At 38.9% G+C, this 22,453-nt stretch overlaps 1 protein-coding gene across 1 annotated transcript in view; it reads left to right on the top strand.

Annotated features, from left to right (window-relative positions):
* LOC131568431 (cadherin-6) overlaps positions 1-22,453 on the top strand; it is a 95,862-nt gene that overhangs the window by 40,225 nt on the left and 33,184 nt on the right. Inside the window, exon 2 of the mRNA XM_058820501.1 lies at positions 10,868-11,224. Within this exon, the coding sequence (XP_058676484.1) occupies positions 10,997-11,224 (228 nt within the window). The 5' untranslated portion in view covers positions 10,868-10,996. The remainder of the gene's footprint in view (positions 1-10,867; positions 11,225-22,453) is intronic.

The following is a 22,453-nucleotide window of genomic DNA, read 5'->3' as shown; positions in this document are numbered from 1 at the left end:
TACACAAGGGGAAGATTTCAGTAATTCCATTATAAACTCCACTTCCAAAAAAACCAAACTCTGTATACACCAAAGAGATTCCACAAATAATTGCAAAGAATTTAGCGATACCAGAAACTCCAAATGCTCTAAGTCAGATTGTAGTCTTTCCTGACTTTTGTTGATGTTCTTTTACTTTTTTTTCTCCCATGCCTAAGAAGAAAACATTTTCACAGGGATTTGATCACATACATTTTATTGGTTTCAATGCCCAGAGAAAGCTCCTCACCAGAGAAGTATGCTTTAACAAAACAAGCAAAGGGGTTAGCCACCTGTATAGTATTTGATTTTCACAATGTATTTATATAGAGCTGTATGAACCAGGAGAAAAAAAAATAAAATTGTGCAATTCAAATTTCTTCAGTATTTCTAATTAAGCAACTCATTAAGATTTTTCAAAGAAATATTGATGTAAGTGGTATTATTAAATGCTTCAGAAGCTATTCAGTCACAAGTAACATTATTCTTTTATACATTTTCATATTCTGAGAAACATAAAATTACTAGCAAAAATATATTAAAAAGCCCTTCTCAAAGAAGAAATCCACCTCTCAGATTAGTGATTTGAAAAGCAAGTATGCATGTTTCCTATTCAAGAAACTTCAAGAGTTTCAGAAACATCACTCACTGTTCACAAAACCTCAGTTAAATAATGAGTCATCATGGCTGGAAATACACACTGAAGTGGTAAAGTTTATTGCCTCACCTGTAGTCACAGGTTGAATGTAGCTGCTTCTGCCATGCACTTGAACAATGAATAAATATCATCCTTCTGGAAATAGAATGTGCTACTTGTCAAATTGCTAGAACATCCCTGCCAGCATAGCATGGTATTTATTCACCCTGAGTGAACCATAAGCATGCCTTCTTCCTATTTTAATACCCATCATTCAGTCCTAATAACTCTGAAGTCGCTCAGAAATGGTCAGTCCCTCTCACTGCTGCAGCTGCTTCCTCATGCTAGTCCTCCTGGGCTATCCTGGCTATCTCCACCCTCTGCCATCCAGTCTAGCCCTGCTTGAGAGTTCCTAGATCCTTAACAAGATCACAAGTAGGATCAAAAGATCTAAGAAGGGAGACCAGCCCATCTTCATTAGCTCTCCTCTCTTGCTACAGCTTCTTAAGCTGTGTAATTAATAAGGGTAACATTAGGAAGCTTTTATAGATTCTATAGTGTTTTAGTGTAGCCAGTTACTATCATGATCAAAGAAATAACAGACCTTTCATCAAAAAAGAGGCATGACCTCCTAATCTGCAGTTCTTTTAATAGCACATTCATAATGAAATTAGTCTTAATGGGCATCTCTGCATTTTCTAGTTGACTTCTCCCATTGGAGTATGTCTGCACAGATGGAGTTTGCTTGCCCACAATGAGCTGAGCATTGCAGGCATTTCTGATTTGGTAGCACTCTGCACCCATTTCATATTGGTAAATGGCCATGAAAGTCTATGAGAGAGAGAAGAAAGCTCCTTACAATCAAATGCAAAGTCAAAGTTTAGCTGTTTCTATCATGCCCAGGTTCCAGTACCTTATGTCCCACCTCGTTTGTTTTCCCCTAACTTCAGAGTGGGAAATTAGCATATGTTTCTGTCAAGAAGCCAGGAAAAATGAACTGAGCACTGAGCCTCTAGCAGAGAGGAAGATGCAAGCAGCAGCTGGTGAATGGGAAACTGCTTGAGAAAGACAACTGCTTTGCTGTGCCACAGATGAAATGGGGCTCACTGGGAGCAGGGGTAGCGAGGAGAGTCCCTGTAGCAGCGAGCTGTGAAACATAGGCAGGAAAGATTACAGTCACTAAAAGAAAATAATAAAAAAAAAGAGATACAGCAGCCATCGTATTTGGCATTGTGGCTATCCTAGAAATGTGAGTTTACGGACAGCTGTAAATAAAATATACAAAAGAATAGTATAAAAGAATAATATAAAAGAATAATCTCCTTTGTACACAGGAAAAGTGCATAAGTTCTAAAATGCCTAAATTAGAATTGTGGGAGTTCTGCTTACCTGTTTGCCCTCACTTGCTAAAATGATTCTCTTGTTAGAGTATCAGGGTTTCTTTGGAAGGGAATAAATCAGGATTTTAGCAATTAATATCATATTTCACGCTCTGCCCAAAACACCCCTGTCAAAGAATTTTCTTTTACTTGTGTCTGTTATTGAACTGCCTAATTGCTACTGTGAAAAATAGTCAGTCTTTGATGAGAAGATATGCCTGTGCCTATTGAAAAAGACGCCTTGCCTCCCCCTTTATTTTATTCCTGGCTGTGCATGTGGCAGTGTAGCCTGTGCCTTCATTATCACTCTACAATACTTCAGGGAGAACTGCAATGCCACTAAAGCATCTGCAAGCCCAGATTTTTCTCCTGTGTTTGGAGAGTATCGCTGACACTTTGGCTTTGAGTAATTGCTGATCAGCACAGAAAGGATCTGTTGCCTGTGGTGCTGTCTTACTTATGGGAGTTTGTGGATAATTTTCCTCAGATGGCATGAGGGTAGATACCTAATAAATGGTAGGCTGAGTGTGCGTGGAATGAAGCTAAACAGGGTATCTCCCCTAGAGCGAGAGAAACAGTTTTAAGGGAAAAGCTGACCATTTTTCTTATTTTTTCTTTAATGTGTCCAAAAATTTTTAATAGTTTCCTTACCAGATATTTTTGAGTGGTGGCATCCCATACCATTCTCAGAATGGAGTCTTGTGTAAAATAGCTCTATTTTTTTTTTTTTTAACAATGAAGAGCCTAAAATGTCACTGATCACTTCTGAGAGCATGTCTAGGAGACTTCCAAATTCCAGTGTCCAAACAGAAATACAACAGCAGATATTCAGACCATGCAGCTTTTTCAGTGGGAGACAAAGAACTTTATGTTAGACACTTGATGGTCACATAAGAGTCTTTCTATTATCTGGATAGGAAGGCCAGGCTCCTTTTCAGACATCAAATTTTGATGCATAGCATAGACTGAATTTCTTTTTGATGACACACCTGTTTTGAAGAACCTGCAAAGGGTTAGGGAAAACCACAGCTTTATAATTTGATAGCAGCTTAGTGCCTGTCTGAGAAAAACAGTAACTTACACAACGAGATGATAATGCTGCAGACTTACATCAAGAACTGCAACAGGAAATAAGATTTTCCTACATTTTCATGGCTTCAGGGTTACTTGGAGTGCTGCTGGAAACTCTGGCTGTAGTTCCATGCACATCTGCTACCTCTCTGCCATTAAGGTACTCATCAGGAATAAAAAATATGCATATCAAATATGCATAGCAGTAGGAGCTCTACTGATTTGTTCTTCTACTAAACGTAGTTGATTGCTTGGCTGTTTTAGTCTTCTATCAAGGAACAACTTAATGTAATTTACAGTATTAGTCTGTACTATCTGCTAGTCACATACCTGTCCCTGGTTTAGATTAGAACGCAGCATTAGCAGGTGCGTCCTGCTGCAAGGGGACATGGAAATGCTGCGGAGGCCTGTCCCCACATCACCTGCAAAGGCAGAAGAAGCTGGAAGCCCTTTGCAAGACCAGCTCCTGCTCGGTGTTAATGCCACCCAGAGGCAGCTCACAAAGAGGACAGGATCAGCTAGGGCTGTGTCTGTCCTTCCTCTCCCATATCACCTTGCAGAGGTGACCAGCCTGTGATACCTACCTAAGGTTGCTGCTTCTGCTTTCACACCCAGGGAATGCCAGATCCTTTTCCAGGTGCTCCAGCTACAGTGTTCATACACCCCCCAGCTCATTACCAATGTCCAGCACTGTGCAAAAGGTGCAAAGCTGCTTGTGCTGCTTAAAGCACAGATAGGATGACTTGGAGTTCCATCAGAAAGGAAGAATAATATCCTCAGGTTACAATACTGCTGTAAACCTCAAGAATCCACATCCAGATTCCAGCCCTTCCACAGAATATCTTCCACAGGTATTCTTGAATGACCACAGAAATGTCACTTAATGCAGCCATACAATGAAAACAAGATTTCCTTTTCTGTGCCATTCTTCTGTCTTGCGTGTTGAGACTGTTTTTGCACAGTGGGTAAAAGATACACTCCCAGTGTGGCTAACTACAGAGACTGAGAGTGGGCATCTCTGGAACAAGATGACACTAAGGATCTTTCCAAATGCCAGGTGGAAAAAAAAATCAAAATCTCTGAGAACAGACAAATACCATCATCATTTCACACAACACCTATTGAATAAATTCTCACAGTCATCTTTTGGCATGGCCATTCATGACCTTAAGAAGGAGATACACTTCTCACTTCCCCTCTTTTGTCAGTGTGTGCTTCTGTGAGGCCTGGTACTCTCACTAGGTCCACTAGGATTAAATCAGTTGTATTGTACAAAACCACCATGTTAATAGTTCCCAGTGCAGGATGGAGGTAGTAGTTATCTTAGTATTTCTACTGCATTTAGTTATTTTTATAGTGCTGCACCTTTTTTCCTGCTGAGAGAACTGAATAAAAAAATTACTTTGAAAGACATTATAATCAACGGCTGCTGGCTGCAATTACATTGTGTACTTGATGTCTTCATAAAGTACCTCTAGTTTAAACCCACAAATCTTTCAGTTTGAATTCTCTCTTGGCTCTGTTCTGTTTTGTTATTTCAGTGGTGTATTTACAGGAATGATCGCTAGAGTACATGGGTTTATATAACAAAGATATAAAAAAAGTTATCAGAAGATTAAAATTTCATCAGCTATCTTTACACTGGAAAAGTGGCATTTTGTTCCATTTATGACTGATATTTACAAAGGCAAGCCTTGTGGACAATAAAGAAAAAAAAGCATTTGGGTTTCAGTGCTGTAAAAGCTTATTCACACTTAAGACTATTAGATGAAGACTTTCAGATCTCAATGTTCATAAGAGAGAAATAATTGTAAAGTAATCTCAAACTTAACAATGGCGTTTTAAGTCCAAGTCAATTATGGACAAGTCTGCAGTGTTACAGCTTCTGAGCACATGAAACTTAGCTATTACTGAAAATATCCAGCAAGAAATTCTTTGCTATATGTGAAAATGTATTAATATGATTTATTAAAATGTATTAATATGATACTGAGAATAAGTGAATATGATAAATTTGGAAGCTTCTATTTTTTGAAGTTAGCTGGAATACTTTTTTTTTTTTCTCTGAGCAACTAATGTCACTTTAACCTTTCCCCTTCCATGGTAAGAAAGTAATTTTTTTTCAGATTTTCCTCAGAGACTTAATAATTTCCTTGCAGTCTGCCTCCAGGCTAGCAGAATCACATTCTTCACATTAGATAGGATGGCCCCAAGGACACCCTAGGGTCCTGGCTTCTCTGACTAATTCAAATTCTCCTAGGGACTTGGACATTGCTCCTTTGGCTTTGCAGTAAGGTAAAATCCAAGCAACAGATCACCAGATCATTACCTAGAATGCCTCATTCCATACCCCAGACTCTCACATCTGATGCAGTAAATGCAGAAATCACTATTTAGCCATTTTTCTCCTCCCCCATTAATGCTTTCCTCACCTTTGGTTCCTCAGGCTTTGACAATGAGTTGTTGATGTCTTGCCCTGTCACAGACCTGACAGATTTAACACTTGCACATGATGTTTGAGCCAGGGGAGAGTCCTTCCAGCAAGACTACGTGAGTACAGAGGGTTCCTCTCACTGCAGGGTCTCGTTGGGGGACTGGGAAGTGACTCTCCTGCGTAGGGAAGCTGTGAATCCAGAGCCTGCAGTCCAGGTACTGCCACTGCCAGTTGGCTCTGTAGAATTGTTTGGGCTTTAAGCAGACTCAGCCTGACAGACTTAATTGGTGCTGATTGGGTAAGCATCTAGATAATGATGTCAGAATATTTTTAATGTGTTCTCACGTAATCTACAAAATTAAATATAAATTAGAGCTTTCAGAGTAGAATCCTTCTTTTCTTCCGAAGATACTGCTGGTAAACACTTCATATGATGATGAAGCCAGGGAGTAGTTTGTATCTTTCTATCAACAACTCTAAATTAGACCTGATTTGGGGGCAGTAAAGGTACATACACTTGTGCATTCGTAGTGTAATCTGCTAGATTGAGAGAGTAGGGTCTATTCTTCATCTTTGTGCATCTTTCTCTAAGAACTTAAGCAAACTCCATAAGGATAGGGGCAATTTGTTGTGTCACATAAATAAATATGTAAATAAATAAACATGCCTCAAGCCCTAAAACATCTCCCATGCTCAGTTTCCTATATGCAATGACAAAGCGAATATTAACTTTCACCTGCTCATTCAGTTTCTGTGAGAGAATAGCGAGACATTATCAGTGCTTCAAAACACAGCTGATGTTCATTCAGTGTGCTAATGGACCTTAATCCAAACCTGTGAAGCTTTGTATGCAGAGCTCAAACAATGAAACTGTACCTCAATGGCCAGGGAATAAAGGATCTATTAAACTGCCAGTTCTGTTTGATTAAAGGTTGTATCAAAAACTTTAGAGACGCCGATGGTTGCTAGCCTATTTAGAAGCTATTTAAAATCTAATTATCAGCAGCCCATAACATCCAGGATGTATAAATTCATACAGTAGCATATTTGAATGCTTGGGTTGAGAAAAGAAATTTTCCTAAAGTCCTGACTCTAGTATGCTTTATAAAGAATATTTCTTTGAGAATCTGCTGATAGAGTGACCACTATGGGGTTGAACATAGTGAAGGAATGAGGAAAAGCTGTTTTCCCTCTCCTTGCTGATGCCCCTCATGGGAAGGGTCTTTGCTAGTCTGGTTTATTTAACAACCAGCTGGGAAGACCATTACAATGCACAGAGCTGAGCAGGAGCAGAGGTGGAACCTCTTTGGGGCTCCTCATGTCAGGAATCTGTTCCTGATGCCTGTCACTATGCCAGAAAGGCATCTCCAGGGCAGGGCTCCCTGATTCATAGAAGTAACTCCAATGGACGCATTTCCTTTTTGATTTATATTTTAAATATTTGGATATTGCTCTGAAAGGATGTAAATTTGCACTGAGTTCTCACATTAAGACATTACATTAATGAAGTGTTGGAGAGGGTGAATAGAGAGGCTGACTATGACTACTATCACCTGGGGGAAATAATTTTGAAATTGATACTTATAGTGATTAAGCAATTGTCTGAGGTTTAAATCTTTCAAAGAGGCATGAACATAAACTTCAGATCTGCAACTTGTCACACACTGAAGAAAGTTCTGTAGCTGCAAGTGACATTGCTTTTATCCTAACTATGACCATAGCTAAAGTTAGGCTGGGATTTTTTTTTTTTAAGCTTGTATGTGCACATTCCTTCTTTTCTTGTAAAAAAGCCCATATTTGCTATACATTTGAGCTGGCAGAGCTAAGCCAGTTGTCTGAGGCTGTTGTACACTAAAATTGTTTTTCACTCTTGACAGTTGATTACACAGCAAGTTCCCCAGCCACCTAACCAGCTGATGGTTGAGAGAAATGCCATGTTTAAAGTGCCTGTTTTTACCGGACTTTGTGCAATGCGAAGAAAAAATTTCAGCCCCCATCCCTGGGTCCCATCAGTTATATTTGCACATCTACACTTAAAGAAAAGAAAATCTCCCTGGTGAATGACTTGTTTTCAAACTAAAGAGAGATTGCACAAGAAAAACTATTCCATTGCAGAGACCTCCTCTCTGGAGCATGAGACACTGGGACTGGAGCACAGAATGGCATTTAAGAGCCACAAGAGCTCACCCTACTAAAGGCTCAGCTCAGAGTGTAGTGCTCTGTCTTTTTTATTCACTCTACTAAATTTGTCACTATGACCCATAAAAGAGTAATCAGCACCCATAGGGCAGAGACACCCTGGATTCAGCTGGTACTTACCCCAGTTGCACGCTTTAGCCAGGGTCTGTACAGGTGTGTCTCCTCTCCTGCCTCTCCCAGGGAAGCTGCTGGGGCTTAGCTGCTCTGCTGCATCATGAGGGCTGTGCAGTCAAGAAGGACATTACAGATCATGCCCTTATTTCAGCATTTTGGACACATCTCTGCAGGGGAGAGTAAAGGGCTGTATTTCACAGCTATGATATCATTCCTGTAAGCTATAATTCAGCATGAGCCACTATAAAACCTTTCCCATGACATCAGAGCTGTGAAATATAGCTGACTTCAAGTGCAGAAAATTCCCCCACAGGAATAATTGTTTCCTGGCAATTGGTATTTGAAGGACTGATCCTTTAAAAGGCTGGCACAAATCCCATCTAGGTAATGCTGGTCCAGGCAGCACTTCTCTGGAAATGTTATGTGCGGGAGCAGAGGTTTGGAGCCCCACCACAGGATCTGGCCATAGAGGAGCCTGTCAGGTGATGATTTTCACTTCCTTATGCCTCAAAAATACAGGCAGACCTCCCTAATAGCAAAGTAGTAGGTTTGCTCATGTGCTGTACTCCCTACATCTTTCCACATCTGCCCTCCAAACACAGATGATCCTGATATGTCCATCCTGGTACCTGGCAGCTCACCAGGTCTGCCCCTGCTTGGGGCAGTACTTAACTCACCTGGGCAGGTCCCAACAACCCCCCACAGCAACCTGGCAAGAAAATGGAAGTCAGAAATGCTGTGTGAGACACAATTTCCTCTTCCATACCACATGAAGGAGGATGTCCACTTGAATAGAGTCCAGTGGGAGCCAGGGTAATAATCGATGTTGGCAGAGCCATAAAGGACAGGACCTTACACCGGTCAGAAGGGTACAGGAGGAGAAAAGAGACTATAGACATGGAGAGGGTTAAAGCCACCTCAGCTCTCCCTATCCTGGTGTCTGAATCTGCTGAACCAGCTGCTTGTGTCCTGCTCTAGCAACCTGCACTCTGGTTTGCTGCTGCTCCATCAGTTGAACTGAAAGCAATTGTTGAACACATTGTAAAGCTTAGTTATGCCAGCTTTCCCTGTTCCTCCTCTGGGAAGGTCTTGTTGTGAATGCAGCTCTGTTCTTGCTGTTCTCTCTCTGTGTCTATGGTTACGTGCATGTGTGAATACACCCAGGGGTCTGTGTCTCTCTCACAAACTCTCAAAGCTGTGTGTGGACACAACTCCCATGACCTGCAGGACAAAGTTGTCTTTCCCTGGCTAATAAGAAAGCTAGCTACAACCCTTCCCTCTTCTCCAGAAGAAATTACACTGTGTCAGAATTAATTGTATTATTTACATTCTTCCTCTGAATGCTAAAAATCTTACTCCTTCTCACACAGAAGTTACCTCTTAACTTATTTTACCTTTTGAAACAGTAAAATGATATTGTTGGAACAGTCCCGTTCTATTACTTATTATTAATATAAAAGCTAAGTGCTATTTCTTTATAGAAAATTATTTACTAACAGGAACTCTAAGAGACTTAAGGTTATTTCATACAATTTATTACCAAGAACAACGACAGAGAGAGAAGAATAGTTAATCCGAGGCATTGCAGGTGCTGTAACTCCTTCAGCATAGCTCAAAGGCTAAATTCTGTCTAATGTACACCTTTAAATAGACAAAAACATACTATAGGTGAAAAAAATCGTCTTTGATGTAGAATATGATCGATGTAGTGTTTTATGAAGCACAATGAAACAGACGAAAAATTTATTTTCAATTTCGTATAGTCAGATTGTCATTCCACAGTCCAAATACTGCGAGATGCTGTATTGAATCTTGAGTTGGTTCAGAATGATTTGTTGGGTTTTGATCGGAATGGTGAAAAAAAAAAAACCCTAACTTTTTTTCAAAGAGCATCAGTGAGAAAGAAAATAAAAATTAATCAAATTATCTTTCTCTGAGGTTATAGATCTGTTTGAACTAAAAATTCAATGAAGTGTTTACAACAAAAATATATGTTGTGGAATGTTTCTGTCAACTAATTCAGATTTCTTCACATTCTAAAATGTTCCAAAGCTGTTCATTAGGCACTGCTTACCTGAGACACATGGTATATTTTCTTCCTTTTGAATAGAAGCTTTCAGCTTTTTCAAAAACAGAAGAGCTGTTCACAGTACTCTGGGGCACTGTATCTGTAGTACAAGCTTTTTGCATGTTGAAAATTATGCAGTATTCAGAGACAGAGATAATTTTTGTAATTATTTTGTAGGTGCACTGATATTTAGTATTGTAACAGTAGGAAGCAGTAGATAGTAAAAACCCACACATAGCAATGAACTAGCTGCAGTTTGTTTTCTATTTTTAGAAGTTATTCATAAAAGCATTTACATTCATAACTATGTATTTAAAGATTCAAAACTCTGGCCATAGATGATGAGAAAACTAAAATGTCCACTTCATGTCCTATGCAATAACAAGCAGGTGTTATTATGTGTGAGATATTGATAAATACACACATTTATTTCACTAACCTGTTAAGCCAGGTTGATTCCTTTCTAAATGGAGTCAAAGGCAAAACTCCTTAAATGTGACGGAAAAATCTTGGAGTTAAGTCCAGTCTTTTCAGTCCATAACTATAGCAACAGAATGCTCCTGGGAAGACAGTGTGCAGTTTTGCTAGCACTTCTTTAATGTAATATGGTAACTCCATCAAGATCCCCAGTAAGAAAGTAATTAGTTGCATCCCAAAGTTCAGACAGTAAAAAGAGAAATACTTGGCTTGCCGTTATAAATGAAGGGAAGCAAATGGGATTAAAGGGGACCCACACATACCCTGAATCCCAGCATCATGATTCCTGCCCCATACTTGATATGGATCCACTCAGATCATTTATAGGACCATTTGCAACATTTTTGAATCAGAAACAGCCCAGGTTTTCAGCAATCATTATTACTCATTCACCTTGTGGACTTATTGCTTCAGTGATGACAGTTAAGTACCTTTGGAAATGCTAAAAGAGTTGCTATTTTTCTTTTCAGAGATCCTTTGAGACTGCAAAGACTATTTAAAGAAGGAAGACGGCATGAGATTGGATTTAGTGCAGTAAAGTAGGTTAATTTGAGGACAACACAAAAAAATCATTATTTAGAACTACTGGTGTTGCCGTGATGAGAACTTACCATTGCTTCTGGCTGCTGTTTTGGGCTGGTCAGCCCCACCAAAGTTTCTTAACTCCATTATCCAAAAGGACTAGCGGCTTTCCAGAAAAGGAAAAGGTTTTGGTGTTGTCTGGAAACAGCAGGCAAGACCTCCATCGTTCCAAAAGGAGCTGGATGTGGAATCAGTTCTTTTTATTGGAGGAATACACAGGAACTGACTACCAGTATGTTGGCAAGGTAAGTAACTTTCATATGCATCTATGTTTTGATTTTAGAAGCACTGGAAAGCCAGCATTACCAAGTAGGGAAGAACAATGCCTGCTACAACTTTTAGTTTGTGTTCTGTGTGCCCAGCCTCTGCTGAGGAGTAATTCAGTGGAAAGGTCTGTGCACTTCAGTTTCAGAATGCAATCAACAAGTCTTCATTTAACCAGGAAGTCCCATGGCAAATCACTGGCAATTCTATTAAAGATTTTGTATTTTGTTTTGTGTCTGGAAATAATGCAGCTTAATTATAGGCTAGATTTTTAGCTTTAAACTGGGATATGTGTTTTCCCGTGTGCTTACTAATTTTGCTGTAGTCAAACTATTTAAACCAGGAGAGGTTTAGAGCTAAGTTGGGATTCACAGTACTTACATTTTTGGTGAGGATTCTCTCTACCCAGCTAAAGGTAATTGTTTTCCTTTTTATTACCCACTGCACACAGCAATGCTACAGCCATTTTCTGATGAGGTTTTGTGGTGCCACTGATCTGTGTGAAATGACCTTCACACCACCAGCCATGCTACTACAAAGCATGGTTGAAGCACACTGTGCATGTACACTAAGAAGCAACAGGCAGCTGAAAATTTCTGATCTCAAAGCATACTGTTCGCTGGGAAAGGGTAAAAAAAAAATTTTAAAAGAAAAGTGACAGCTTTACTCTGAGAACATCCACCTCCCTGAGCAGCAGATTCACATGCAGGTGACAGACTTTATGTAATCTGCAGAGCAATGCACCTGTGTCAAGAGCCTAAAGAGAGTCTATACTGCCCAAGGTGCCACAGTCTATAGGAATATGTCTTGCAGAATGCAGAAATTATGCTACTGATGATGACATTCAAAGCAGAAACAATACAGCCTGGTTTTCCAAACAAAAATGGGGTTGTATCTGATCTAATTTGATCTCTCAAGCCTCTTAGCAAAGGCTGCAGATCACAGTGATTTGACATTTTATCTCCCTCTGCAAGCTTCTGAGCATTCCCACGAGAGATGGTGGCTGCTTTTCTTGCCTGCCAGTCAGCTGTCAGTCAAAGTTGGATGCAGCATTCCTTTCCTGCTAAATGGCTGCAAGGCATGATTCAAATGAAGAGCTACTCATCTGGTGTAATACTCATAGAACTCCAGCCAGGATAATCAGCATTCATGAAAGGTACCATTGAGCCCAATCTACAGGAAAAGGCCAAAGGCAGAGAGTCCTCAGAGAGGAGAAATAGAGAAGGAAGATAAGAGGGTCAGAAAAGATATCAAAACAGAAGAGAGTAACAGGAAAGAACTAGAAAGACAGAGATGGAAGGAACGGAAGCTTTATAAAGAGGAATCAAGATGGAATGGAGAGGGAAATGGCATTAAATGGGGGCAGACGATAAGAGTTGGGAGAAAATTTACCTAAAGAGAGCAAAAACAAAACCAGAAGATGAATGAGACAGTGAAAAAAAAAAAAAACCAAACAGGTATGAAACACGGAGTCAAGGATGAAAAAAAAGACAACAAATTGAATGACAGCAGTCCTCCACACACTCTCCTGTTTCACAGTCTGCTGAGGGTAGTCAGGGTAATGGGGATCTTTTTGTTCAAAGATAAAGCATATGGTCCTGAGGTGATCCTACAGTCTGTCATTGTCACTGTGAATTTTGACATTAAATTTCATCAGCCCCCCATTTTTTCTACTGCAGAATTAGAGTACTATCTATTGACTTCATAGAGACTGATGGGGAAATGAATATTCCTGCAGAACAAATTTGCTGAGACTGTTTAAAAATGGTCTAGTTGGACCAGAAAACCAAGACAGTTTCAAAAGGAGTCAGAAAGATTAAAAAAAGTATGTTATTTTTAAAAGTTGTTCTTCCACCTATTTGTACTTTATTACACTTTCTGTTGTAAAGCATAGAAACAACACATAATGTATAAATGTCATTGATTTTGTGTTCCTAAGCCATTCACAAGTGGCCTTTCACACATCTTTCAAATGCCAGAACCACTCACACTCTTTTAACTGAACAATTAGCCAAGAGGCATGAAAGAGCAGCCTTTTATTATTAAAGTTGAGGATTGGTGTGAGGGGAAATGATAAAAACATCTAAATGTCTCTAAATTGAGGTAACTAGGCAATTTAACTGAGCAATTACACTTGATTGATGTGGGCAAATGAGGATTATGAACATTTTTATGAAGCATATTTTTTTTTTCTCAGAGGATTAAATGTTAACCTTAAATATAGATTTAAAAATGGTAGGAATATAAAGATGAAATTTGAACAGCAAAATCTTTTAAAACAATAGTAATACATGTATGTAAAAGGGAATTGTGCTTATGCCTTACTGTATAAACAGATAGACATTAATCTTCTGGGGTTTTTGTGTTTGTGGTTAAAGCTAGGTGGGCATTAACGTCATAACCATAAAAAGAAAAGATTCTATATGAGCTACAAAAAAAAAATCTTTTACTCATGCTGGTTTCACTTTTTCCTCTTCATTTTTTTAACATCTGTTTAATCCAAACATCTACATCAAAATTTGAGATGTAAGAAGTCTGTTGTGAAAGATTCTAAAAAACAGCTCTATTTGTATGAGATGCCCAAATTACAGTTGTGAAATCCTGTAACTGTTTCAAAAAACAAAAAACAGATTTGCTTCGTAGTAGTTTTAGAGCATAGGAAAAGAACAGTGAAAGGGGATGCATTCAGTTTGGGATAATAAAAGAGAAAAGTAGTATCTCTGAAGAAAGAGCTCAAGGCAGTATTGCAGAAAATGCTGTAGCATCATCTGAGTCACAGACCAGAGCACTGTTGTTGTCTATACCCTGCATACTCTTCTATTCATTGAACCCAGAGCATTCCATGTTTTAGGAATTAATTGTCCAAGTACATTTGAAACCTTTTTTTTTGATAGCGGTGGGTACTGCCAACTGTTAAAAAGTGCTCCCCGTTTTGGTATGCCTCACACTTGTCAGCCCAAACATGCAGCTGTATCTCACTGGACAAGGAGGTGCAGCTGCCAACGAGATGCTCACAGTGTTACAAACACAAGTTGATTTTGCTGGGGTGCTGACACCAGATCGATCGCTTTATTGCCCATCCTTCTATTCCTGAATTTCATTCCTGTGTATTTGTGAAATAAAGTCTTTTTAAAAAGAGATGAAATTCACGCCCCCAGTCACTGTAGTCACAGACCTGAAGGAACTTGAGGAAAAGTTCTAGACTAGATTTATTCAATGCACTGCTGAATAACTTGTGAACTATGGTTATGCATTGAAGTGTGACTGATGGGCACAGTCACATTTTAACCTGAAGATATCTTTTCTTCTGGTTCAGAAATTGTAGCACTTGGCAGGGACTCAATCCAAAAATGAAATAAAAGAATTACATGAGCATCAAAGTAGAGACGTGTCTAGAAGTACTACCTAACCAAAATTTGCAACACCTGAGTTGGGTTTTAAAAGAGATCTAGTTGTACACATGGCTGCTTAGTACAATTTGAAAGGGCTGTGGTGAATGCAGCTTTAAATCACAGGTAAACAATGAAGTGATAGTACAACTATATCTAAAAATATATGCTGTGTTTCCTAGAGATCTTCGGATACTCCAGGGGTAAAAAAAAAAAAAAAAAAGAAAAGAAAAAAAATCTGCCCTGTTCCAAGATCATACTCATAGGTACAATTACTCTTTGTATGCATTTGACAGCTTTGACATGGCAGTCCCACTGGCTACATAAAATCCATGTACTGGCATCCATCACAGAGTTTAGAGCACAAACCTAGAATTATCCTTACATAAAGGGATGAGATTCCACTTTCTTTAAGACTAAAGATAGATCTGAACAAGTCTTAAATCTTGCTCGTTAACCCAAGAACATCTTTTGGCAGTCTGCAGTGGGAAGGACCAACCTGCTTTCCTGGTAACAAGAGGCACAACTGTGGAATGGTTTTGTAATTGCTCTGGATGGCTGGCACTAAAAGGAAACTTCCAGACATCCTTTTCATTTTTGCTGTGTCTTATTGATGTTCATATAGTTCAAGCAGTATGCTCGCCTGGAAGCTATCTGATGTTACTACCTGTACAACCCATCATAAACAATCAACCTCTGCTGACAACTCCATTTTCCCGGGAAGATAAAGTCAAACTCCTGCTGGTATGTGGCTTGGCAAAGCAAAAGGGATTCTGTGTTACTGTAGGCAAACCCAGAATCTTTTTGTTTGGTGTTGAAAGAACCTCTTGGAAAGATGAATTCCCCTCTGTCAAGAAATGATTTAAGGTACTGTTGACCCTGCTTTTGAGGAGGGGATGAATTAAATTTTATCACAGTGTCGTTTCAGCAGTGTTTTTCTTTTTTTGTTGTATGATTTTACTTCTGGCTACAACCATTCTGAAGGCAAGCACAGCAGTGTATTTCAGCAGAAGCAAATGAAACAAAAGGCAGAATCTCTTCCAAGCCATTGCAAGTAGAGGGACTAAACAACATACTGAGGGAAAATTATCTGGCTGTGAGCACACACAAGGGGCTATTTAAACAACAAAAATTACTGTCATGTAATACAGTCCATGCCTTTCCAGCATTTTAGGTAGTAATGGGTAACATTACTCCAATGGTTAAAAGGTATCATATCTTAATTGGATGGCATGATAACTAGCAAGAGAAATCTTCAATTTCTCTCAGATTTTACTGCACTAGTGTTCTGTACTTACCTTTAAAATTTTTGTACCCCGAAAAAGCAAGATGGGAAAAGTCAAACTAAAATGACTCCCCCACCTGCACTTCTGACATTCTTTATGCAGCTTCATTGGCACTTGTTCAGTATTTTTTTTACCTAGCCTTGTAACTTGCACTGATGTATACTTGATGCCTTCAATTTCCTGTTCCAAGCACAGACTATTTGTTATTTTTACAATGCCTAAAGTTAAAAGTTACCTTTGTAACTTCTGTTTATTCCGAAAGTATCACAAAGGGATTTTCTATTCATTTCTGATTATTAAAATAGGCTCTCTTGGGGTCAAGATTTTGCTTCTGCATCCAGAGGCAATGCAGACCAGCCTTTTGCGTGTGACAAAACAGATGTACAGGGAGGTTAAGTGGCCTTCCACACAGCTAAAAGTCAGAAATTTCACAGCAGAGGTTGGAAAACAAAAGAAAATCAGAGTTCTTAGCCCCTTCCCTACCCCCCCCCCTCCCCCCCCCCTCAGTTTGTATGATTAGGTCACCTGCCTCCCTCTTCAGTAGGCTAGTACTTGTCATTCTCCTAAGAAGCAGAACAAATGCTGTGGCACATCTGCGCTTCCATTATTCCTCATCCATCAGTCATATTTTAAGTTCCAGCACTTGACTTTCCCAAGTGCCCTTCATTTCTGTATTGCATTGCACACACATACACACACTGGTCTTGTATTCCTCTGTGAAAGATTTACGGGCGCTGGTGGAAGTTCTGTGTGCTGTCGGTCCCTGCGGAATAGAGATAAATCCGTAATGAGGGACAGCTGAGAGGTTAGGGGCCCACGACGACAATCCAGAAACAGCTTGCAGGTTTTAAACCATCACACGGAGGCTAAGAAAGGAGATAATGAGCAATGGGTGGGATGGGCAAGGATATTATTCAGAAAATGAAAAGGCAGGAAATACAGCATGGTTAATGTTTACGATCATCATAATTGTGAATCTACTTGGCATCATCCTTGTATCCAAATATATTGCACAATATAAGAGCCTTACAACCATCTGTTTCAAACAAACCACATTTCCTACATGATGGCACATGATGGTACTTACAGTGTAACTATACAGAACCTCCTCCCCTTCTTCCCATTATGCCTGCAGAAAAAACAAATCCTGGGACCCTCAAGGCAATATTTCTGTTAATTCTTGTTTTTCATTTTTGTGTCCCAAACAAAACAATTTTGTTTTCCACATGCTAATTACCTACTCATACCGGTGCTTATATTTTGGATCACGTCTTTTCCCAGATCATCCTGTTCTACTCTTGTTAGCAGTCTGCACAAAGTCCTGAACTGTGTGTCCCTAGTCTTCCAGCTATAGAAAAACAGCTGAACATCTTAATCTTCCTCTCTAGGGAGAGACTACATGTGAAGTTCACGCTTGATTATGGATTATTTAGATTGCTGTTATGTGGAGCTGCATTATTATTTTTTTGTTTGTTTGTATAGTACAACAGTGTTCCTGCTATGAAGCTGCAACATCATGAATATAAATTATGAAGGCTAGGGATAGCTGAAAAATAAAATCCCTCCTTCAGGCCTAAGACAACCGTTGTTACTCCACCATTTGTTATTTACAGTTGACTTACCAAATGTAGTAAACCATAAAGCTTAGAGAAATCTCTTTATTAAATTAAATATATTGTCTGTGCCTCCCTTTTCTTTTGCTGCCATTTCTCTCTCTGGTGAACATCAGTTCACAGTGGGGCAGCAGCAGGTTGAGAGCTGTGGCCAGTCAGTGTAACATTTCAAAACACAAACTGAAAATGTGTTGTGATGTGAATGTCTGCTGTTGATCCGTATGCACTAATGCAGACTGTGGCTTGCTTTCACCATTAATGGGGTGAAAGAAACCTCAGCATGCGCTTGCAAGTACTTCAGGATGCAGTGAAGCTTGTAGTTGTCATGAAAGTCTGAGGTGGCAGATGAAGGAAAGGAAAGAATTGTCCTCTGAAATTTCAGAGGAGGGAAAGAGAAGGAAAAAAATCAGTCCTTTCTCTTCTGTCTTCTAATTTCATAAAAAATCCACCTCAAAACAGAAAAACACAGTTTGTAAAGAAATAAATTGCTGAGGGAGCTTGAAGTTTAAAAATTTACATTAAAGGACAAGGGGGAGACATTAGCAAATGTTTATGTTAGAATTCTAATTCCCACTGTTTTCTCACCAGAGTTGTTTATTTTGGAGTCATATCTGATGATGATTGCAGTTCTTCTATCCCCAGCTTGCTTATGCCATGTGGTACAGGGCAGGGCTCCTGGAGAGCTCAGCTGAAATGGTCTCTCTTTATAGGAATATCATACCTCTGGCTTTATTTCATAGTTTGTCTCTATGAAACATTAAGTGATGTTTCACATTAGATGTCTGATGGAACAAAGGAGGTTTTAATGCATTGCAGAGGCTCACATAATGATCATTTAGTCATCTTTAGCATATTGGTCATCTCTACCCATTCTATATATTCATGTTGGAAGGCAACAAAGTCATTTGTATGACTTTTGTGTTTAGCATCATGTTGTCATTAGTGGAAAGTTCTCCCCAAGAGACAGAACCAAACAACATATGTGTACCTTTGGCTCTTTGACATATTTCCTTGTGCCTAACAGCCCTTGCAATCAAGCTGATCAGGGCGCTGGCAGAGGATATAAAGGACATGCAAACTGAGGTGTCAGAGCATTCATTCATAGTTCCTTTCCACTTCAGGTAGTTTTGCACTTTTCAGGTCAGTTGCTTAAAACCTAGTTAATGCTGCTTACAACGTCTAAAATTGCTCCAAGAATGGGAATAACATAATTCCCACATCTTGGGAATAACAACTGCCAAGGGGGTTGCAGGCAAAGAGTCAATGCCTGTGGAAGAAAACCCTTGCATGTATATTTGTGGTATTTGTAAACTCAGGTGAGCTTGACCCTCAGCTACTTGCAGGTAGATCTTGTCAGGATTTACACCATTCACCTTATAAATATCTGTTATTTTACCTACAGAAATATTTTATGAACAATTTCCTTTAGAATTTTTAGACTGATAGTATCACAGCAATTATATGTGCTTCAGAGAGAATTCTTTCCTTTCATGAATACTAGATATTATATAATTAGGAGAGCATAGATACAAGTATTTTCACCAAAGGAATTCCAGGTTCTCCAGTCAAAATTAAAATTCATTCCTAGATAGGCCATCCTGGATCTTGAATCTGAATTGGTGTTACTTTCCCTATTTTCAGAATTTAAGAACCATCCCCAAAGACCATGGCTTTCCAGACATTATAGAAAGAAATATTTCATCCCTGTCACTGTCCTTAGATGCATCAATTTTTTTTTTTTTTTTATGGAACTGTGTCCAATTTACTTAAAAGGCTCCTGATTTATTGGGTTTTCTCTGCTGTGGATAATGCTTCACTCTACCAGAATTTTCTGCCTGACTCAAGGCTCTTTGGGGTCTGTGGGCAAAGTGCAGTTCCATATCCCTGAGCACTTCTCCTTTATTCATGATGAATTGGCCCAGGATAACACACCCTCTGGTCAGCTCATTAATCACCTGGGTGAAGAAGTTGTCTTAGGACATTGTGCAGAAACCTGGGTTGTCTGCACACAGACATATTGCCCTTCCAGCAAACATAAGAATAATTAAGTCCCCCAAGAGCACAGGGGTTTCCTCCATCTGTCTAAAGAAGGCTGCATCTGCTTCATCTCTTTGAGCAGACAGTCTGTGGCAGAAACCTAATGTGATGTCTTGTGTTGGCTTATCCTCTTATCTTCAAGATCTCGACTGATTTGTCACCTGTTTCACAGCAAAGCTCCACCTACATGTGGCTGATTATTTGCTAATCCACCTCCTTGCCTTCCTGACCTGGCCTCTGTAAGGATCTACATTCTGCTGCAGCATTCAGGTCACTTGAGCTGTCCCTTCACAGCCTCACTAATGGCACTTTGAGGAATACTTATTTGAAAGAAGAATCTACTCAATGCCAGACTTGCCTAACATTTCCCAAAAACGTTTTTCCATGTTGAGGAGTCTTCATCAAAAGGGTCGTGTTGAGAGATAAATATATGGCCTTTTGTGTTGTATCTACTGCCTCACAAACCTTTTATTATCTGGTTATATAACACATATTTATGTTTAGAAACAAAGTTGGAGAACATAACAGAATGGAAATATATCTCATTTTCCCAGCTTCTGACCTATAGAACTAAATGACAGTAGCATGAAAACAGGTTAAAGACTCAATTAAACTTGTAGATATGAATTAGTATCCTTTTTGTTAATTCTTCATTTAAATCAGAATGTGGGTTTTCATTTATTTTAGTGTTTGTATCCTCCCTTCTCCATCCTGCTTCTTCCTCCCTGATACACACACTTTTATACAGCATGTAAAATTCATACACACATTTCAGGGTTTGATTGTCAGCATCAAGCACTCAGAATATCAAAGGTTCACCTTTGTCAGTAAGCAAAGGATGAGCATTTGCTTTCAAGCGCATCCATCAGGGAGTAGTCAGAAGCTGTTACTTGCTGAAGAAGCCTGATGTTTTATTCAACTGTATCCCAGTAAAAACATTTCTGGATATTAGGCCAAGGTTTTGGGGTTTTTTTTAATTTTGTTTTGCTGTTCATCTTTCAGACAGATTCTCCTGTACTACCACAGGAGAATAGAGGTTTTCATGGAATGAGAAATGTATGTGCTCATATAGCTTAATTAAGGTGCTGTATTTGCTTACAGTTTAATTATGAAGCATTTTTGAAAGTTCATGATTCTCAAGAAAATATTTTGTCAGTGATTAAGCAGATAATTCTGACCACTGATAAAGAGTGATCAACCATCTCTGGGTAAATTCCCAGAGAAATCAAAGGTAAATAAATCTGGACATATAATACAGACCTATTTCACTAACTATACACATCACATAATTTAAAGACTAAAGCACATACACTAAAATTATTATTGAAGTGCATGTTTGCTGAATGTACTCTTTTTAAAAAAATATTTTCTCCTAATCACAACAGAATACCTGCTGCCATCTTCTACTATCTGAATTCCCTTTTCTAATTGACTAATGCAGTATAGGACAGAAGTCCCATTATATTCAGTGGAAGGATATCAGGATATTTGAATTAATTTCCTCTGACTTAGGAAAAAGCTGAAAAGAAATTTGGTGCTCTTGAATTGTAGGCACAGTTCTAATTGAATAATGGGGTTTAAGCATGCATCCTTTATAAACTCTTTGTATTCCCATCGAATGTCATTACAAGTCAGGCCCCTAATTTTCTTTAACTTCTCATATGAGAGCACACATACTCCTTTTCGAGGAATTTTTAAGATACCTCAAAATGCTACTTTAACTAATATAGCCAACCTGGAAATTCAGAAACTTCTCCACCTACCCATGCAAACCTTTAGTGATGGTAACCTTCAGCTGTGGGATAATGACAAAAACCTGAAAACAATTCAGTTTTCTACCATTGCAGCTGCATTAAGGAGAGGCCATCTGCCCCACCTTCTAAATACAGCAAGCTATGGCAAAACCACAATGTTGCTATTCTTGATTCCAGTTAAATCATACCCAGTCTTTACATAAACACGGAACAAATTATACCCAAGGTTCTCAAATCATGTTGTAATCGTTACATACAGAGCTGGACATTGTTAACATTTTGCTGCAGGGAGAATGTAGAAGCATCAAATAGTGATCTGTCTAAGATCAGACAGGAAGACTGTGACAAAAGCCATATTAAAACTTGAAGCCAATGACTGACTATTCAGTTAATGTGGCAGATTTGCAATGCTAGCAATGTCTGTCTCTTAAAATGACTTGTACAGCTTTTTCAAGAATTCAGAGGCTTGATTTATCATTCCTGATAACTGATTTGTATACACTAGATAAAATATTTTTTTTTAATCTATCCTACTATTTTGCTCAGCTATTCAAGAGAGTTTTCTTAGTACCTGAGCTAGGTTGTGAGAAGTCTGGAGTGGGCTCATCCATTTATACTTTTTAGTAAGTTAATGCCGATGTCTCAACTAAAGCTAATCCTCATATCTACCAGGTTCTTTTGCTACCCCACATTTTGAAAACACTGGCAAGAAGAAATAATTCTTGCTTTGACAAAGAAATCCAGATGTCTAAATAGATGTACCAAAAGCATAAAACAGGGATTTTATACTGCCTTGGCCTGCCTGGAGAGAAGAACAAGATCTTCACGCTTTTGTGAAGGTAATTGCAGAAGTCTGTATAATGCTCTATTGTTACCATCACTACTGTTTAGCTGAAGAGAGCTCTTTGATCTTTCAAAGGCATAATGAAACCCAACTGCTCTAAGTAAAACTGGGAAAATTCAGTATGCAACCATGATTTTTTTTTTTTTTAAGTAAGAGGTCAGTTATTACTCAGAGTCAGAATTGTTTTGAGTTCCTTAGTGTCTGAAAGGAAGACTGCTTCTTTCTAGTGTTATACAGTAGTTCAAAGAAAAGCAAGAAGTTTGATAAAAGGACATGAAATTCAAGAG

The sequence above is a fragment of the Ammospiza caudacuta genome, chromosome 1 (assembly GCF_027887145.1).
Source record: "Ammospiza caudacuta isolate bAmmCau1 chromosome 1, bAmmCau1.pri, whole genome shotgun sequence".
NCBI classification, from domain to species: Eukaryota; Metazoa; Chordata; class Aves; order Passeriformes; family Passerellidae; genus Ammospiza; species Ammospiza caudacuta.
The sequence above is the reverse complement of the archived record's forward strand: the minus strand, read 5'-3'. Positions and strand labels throughout refer to the sequence as shown.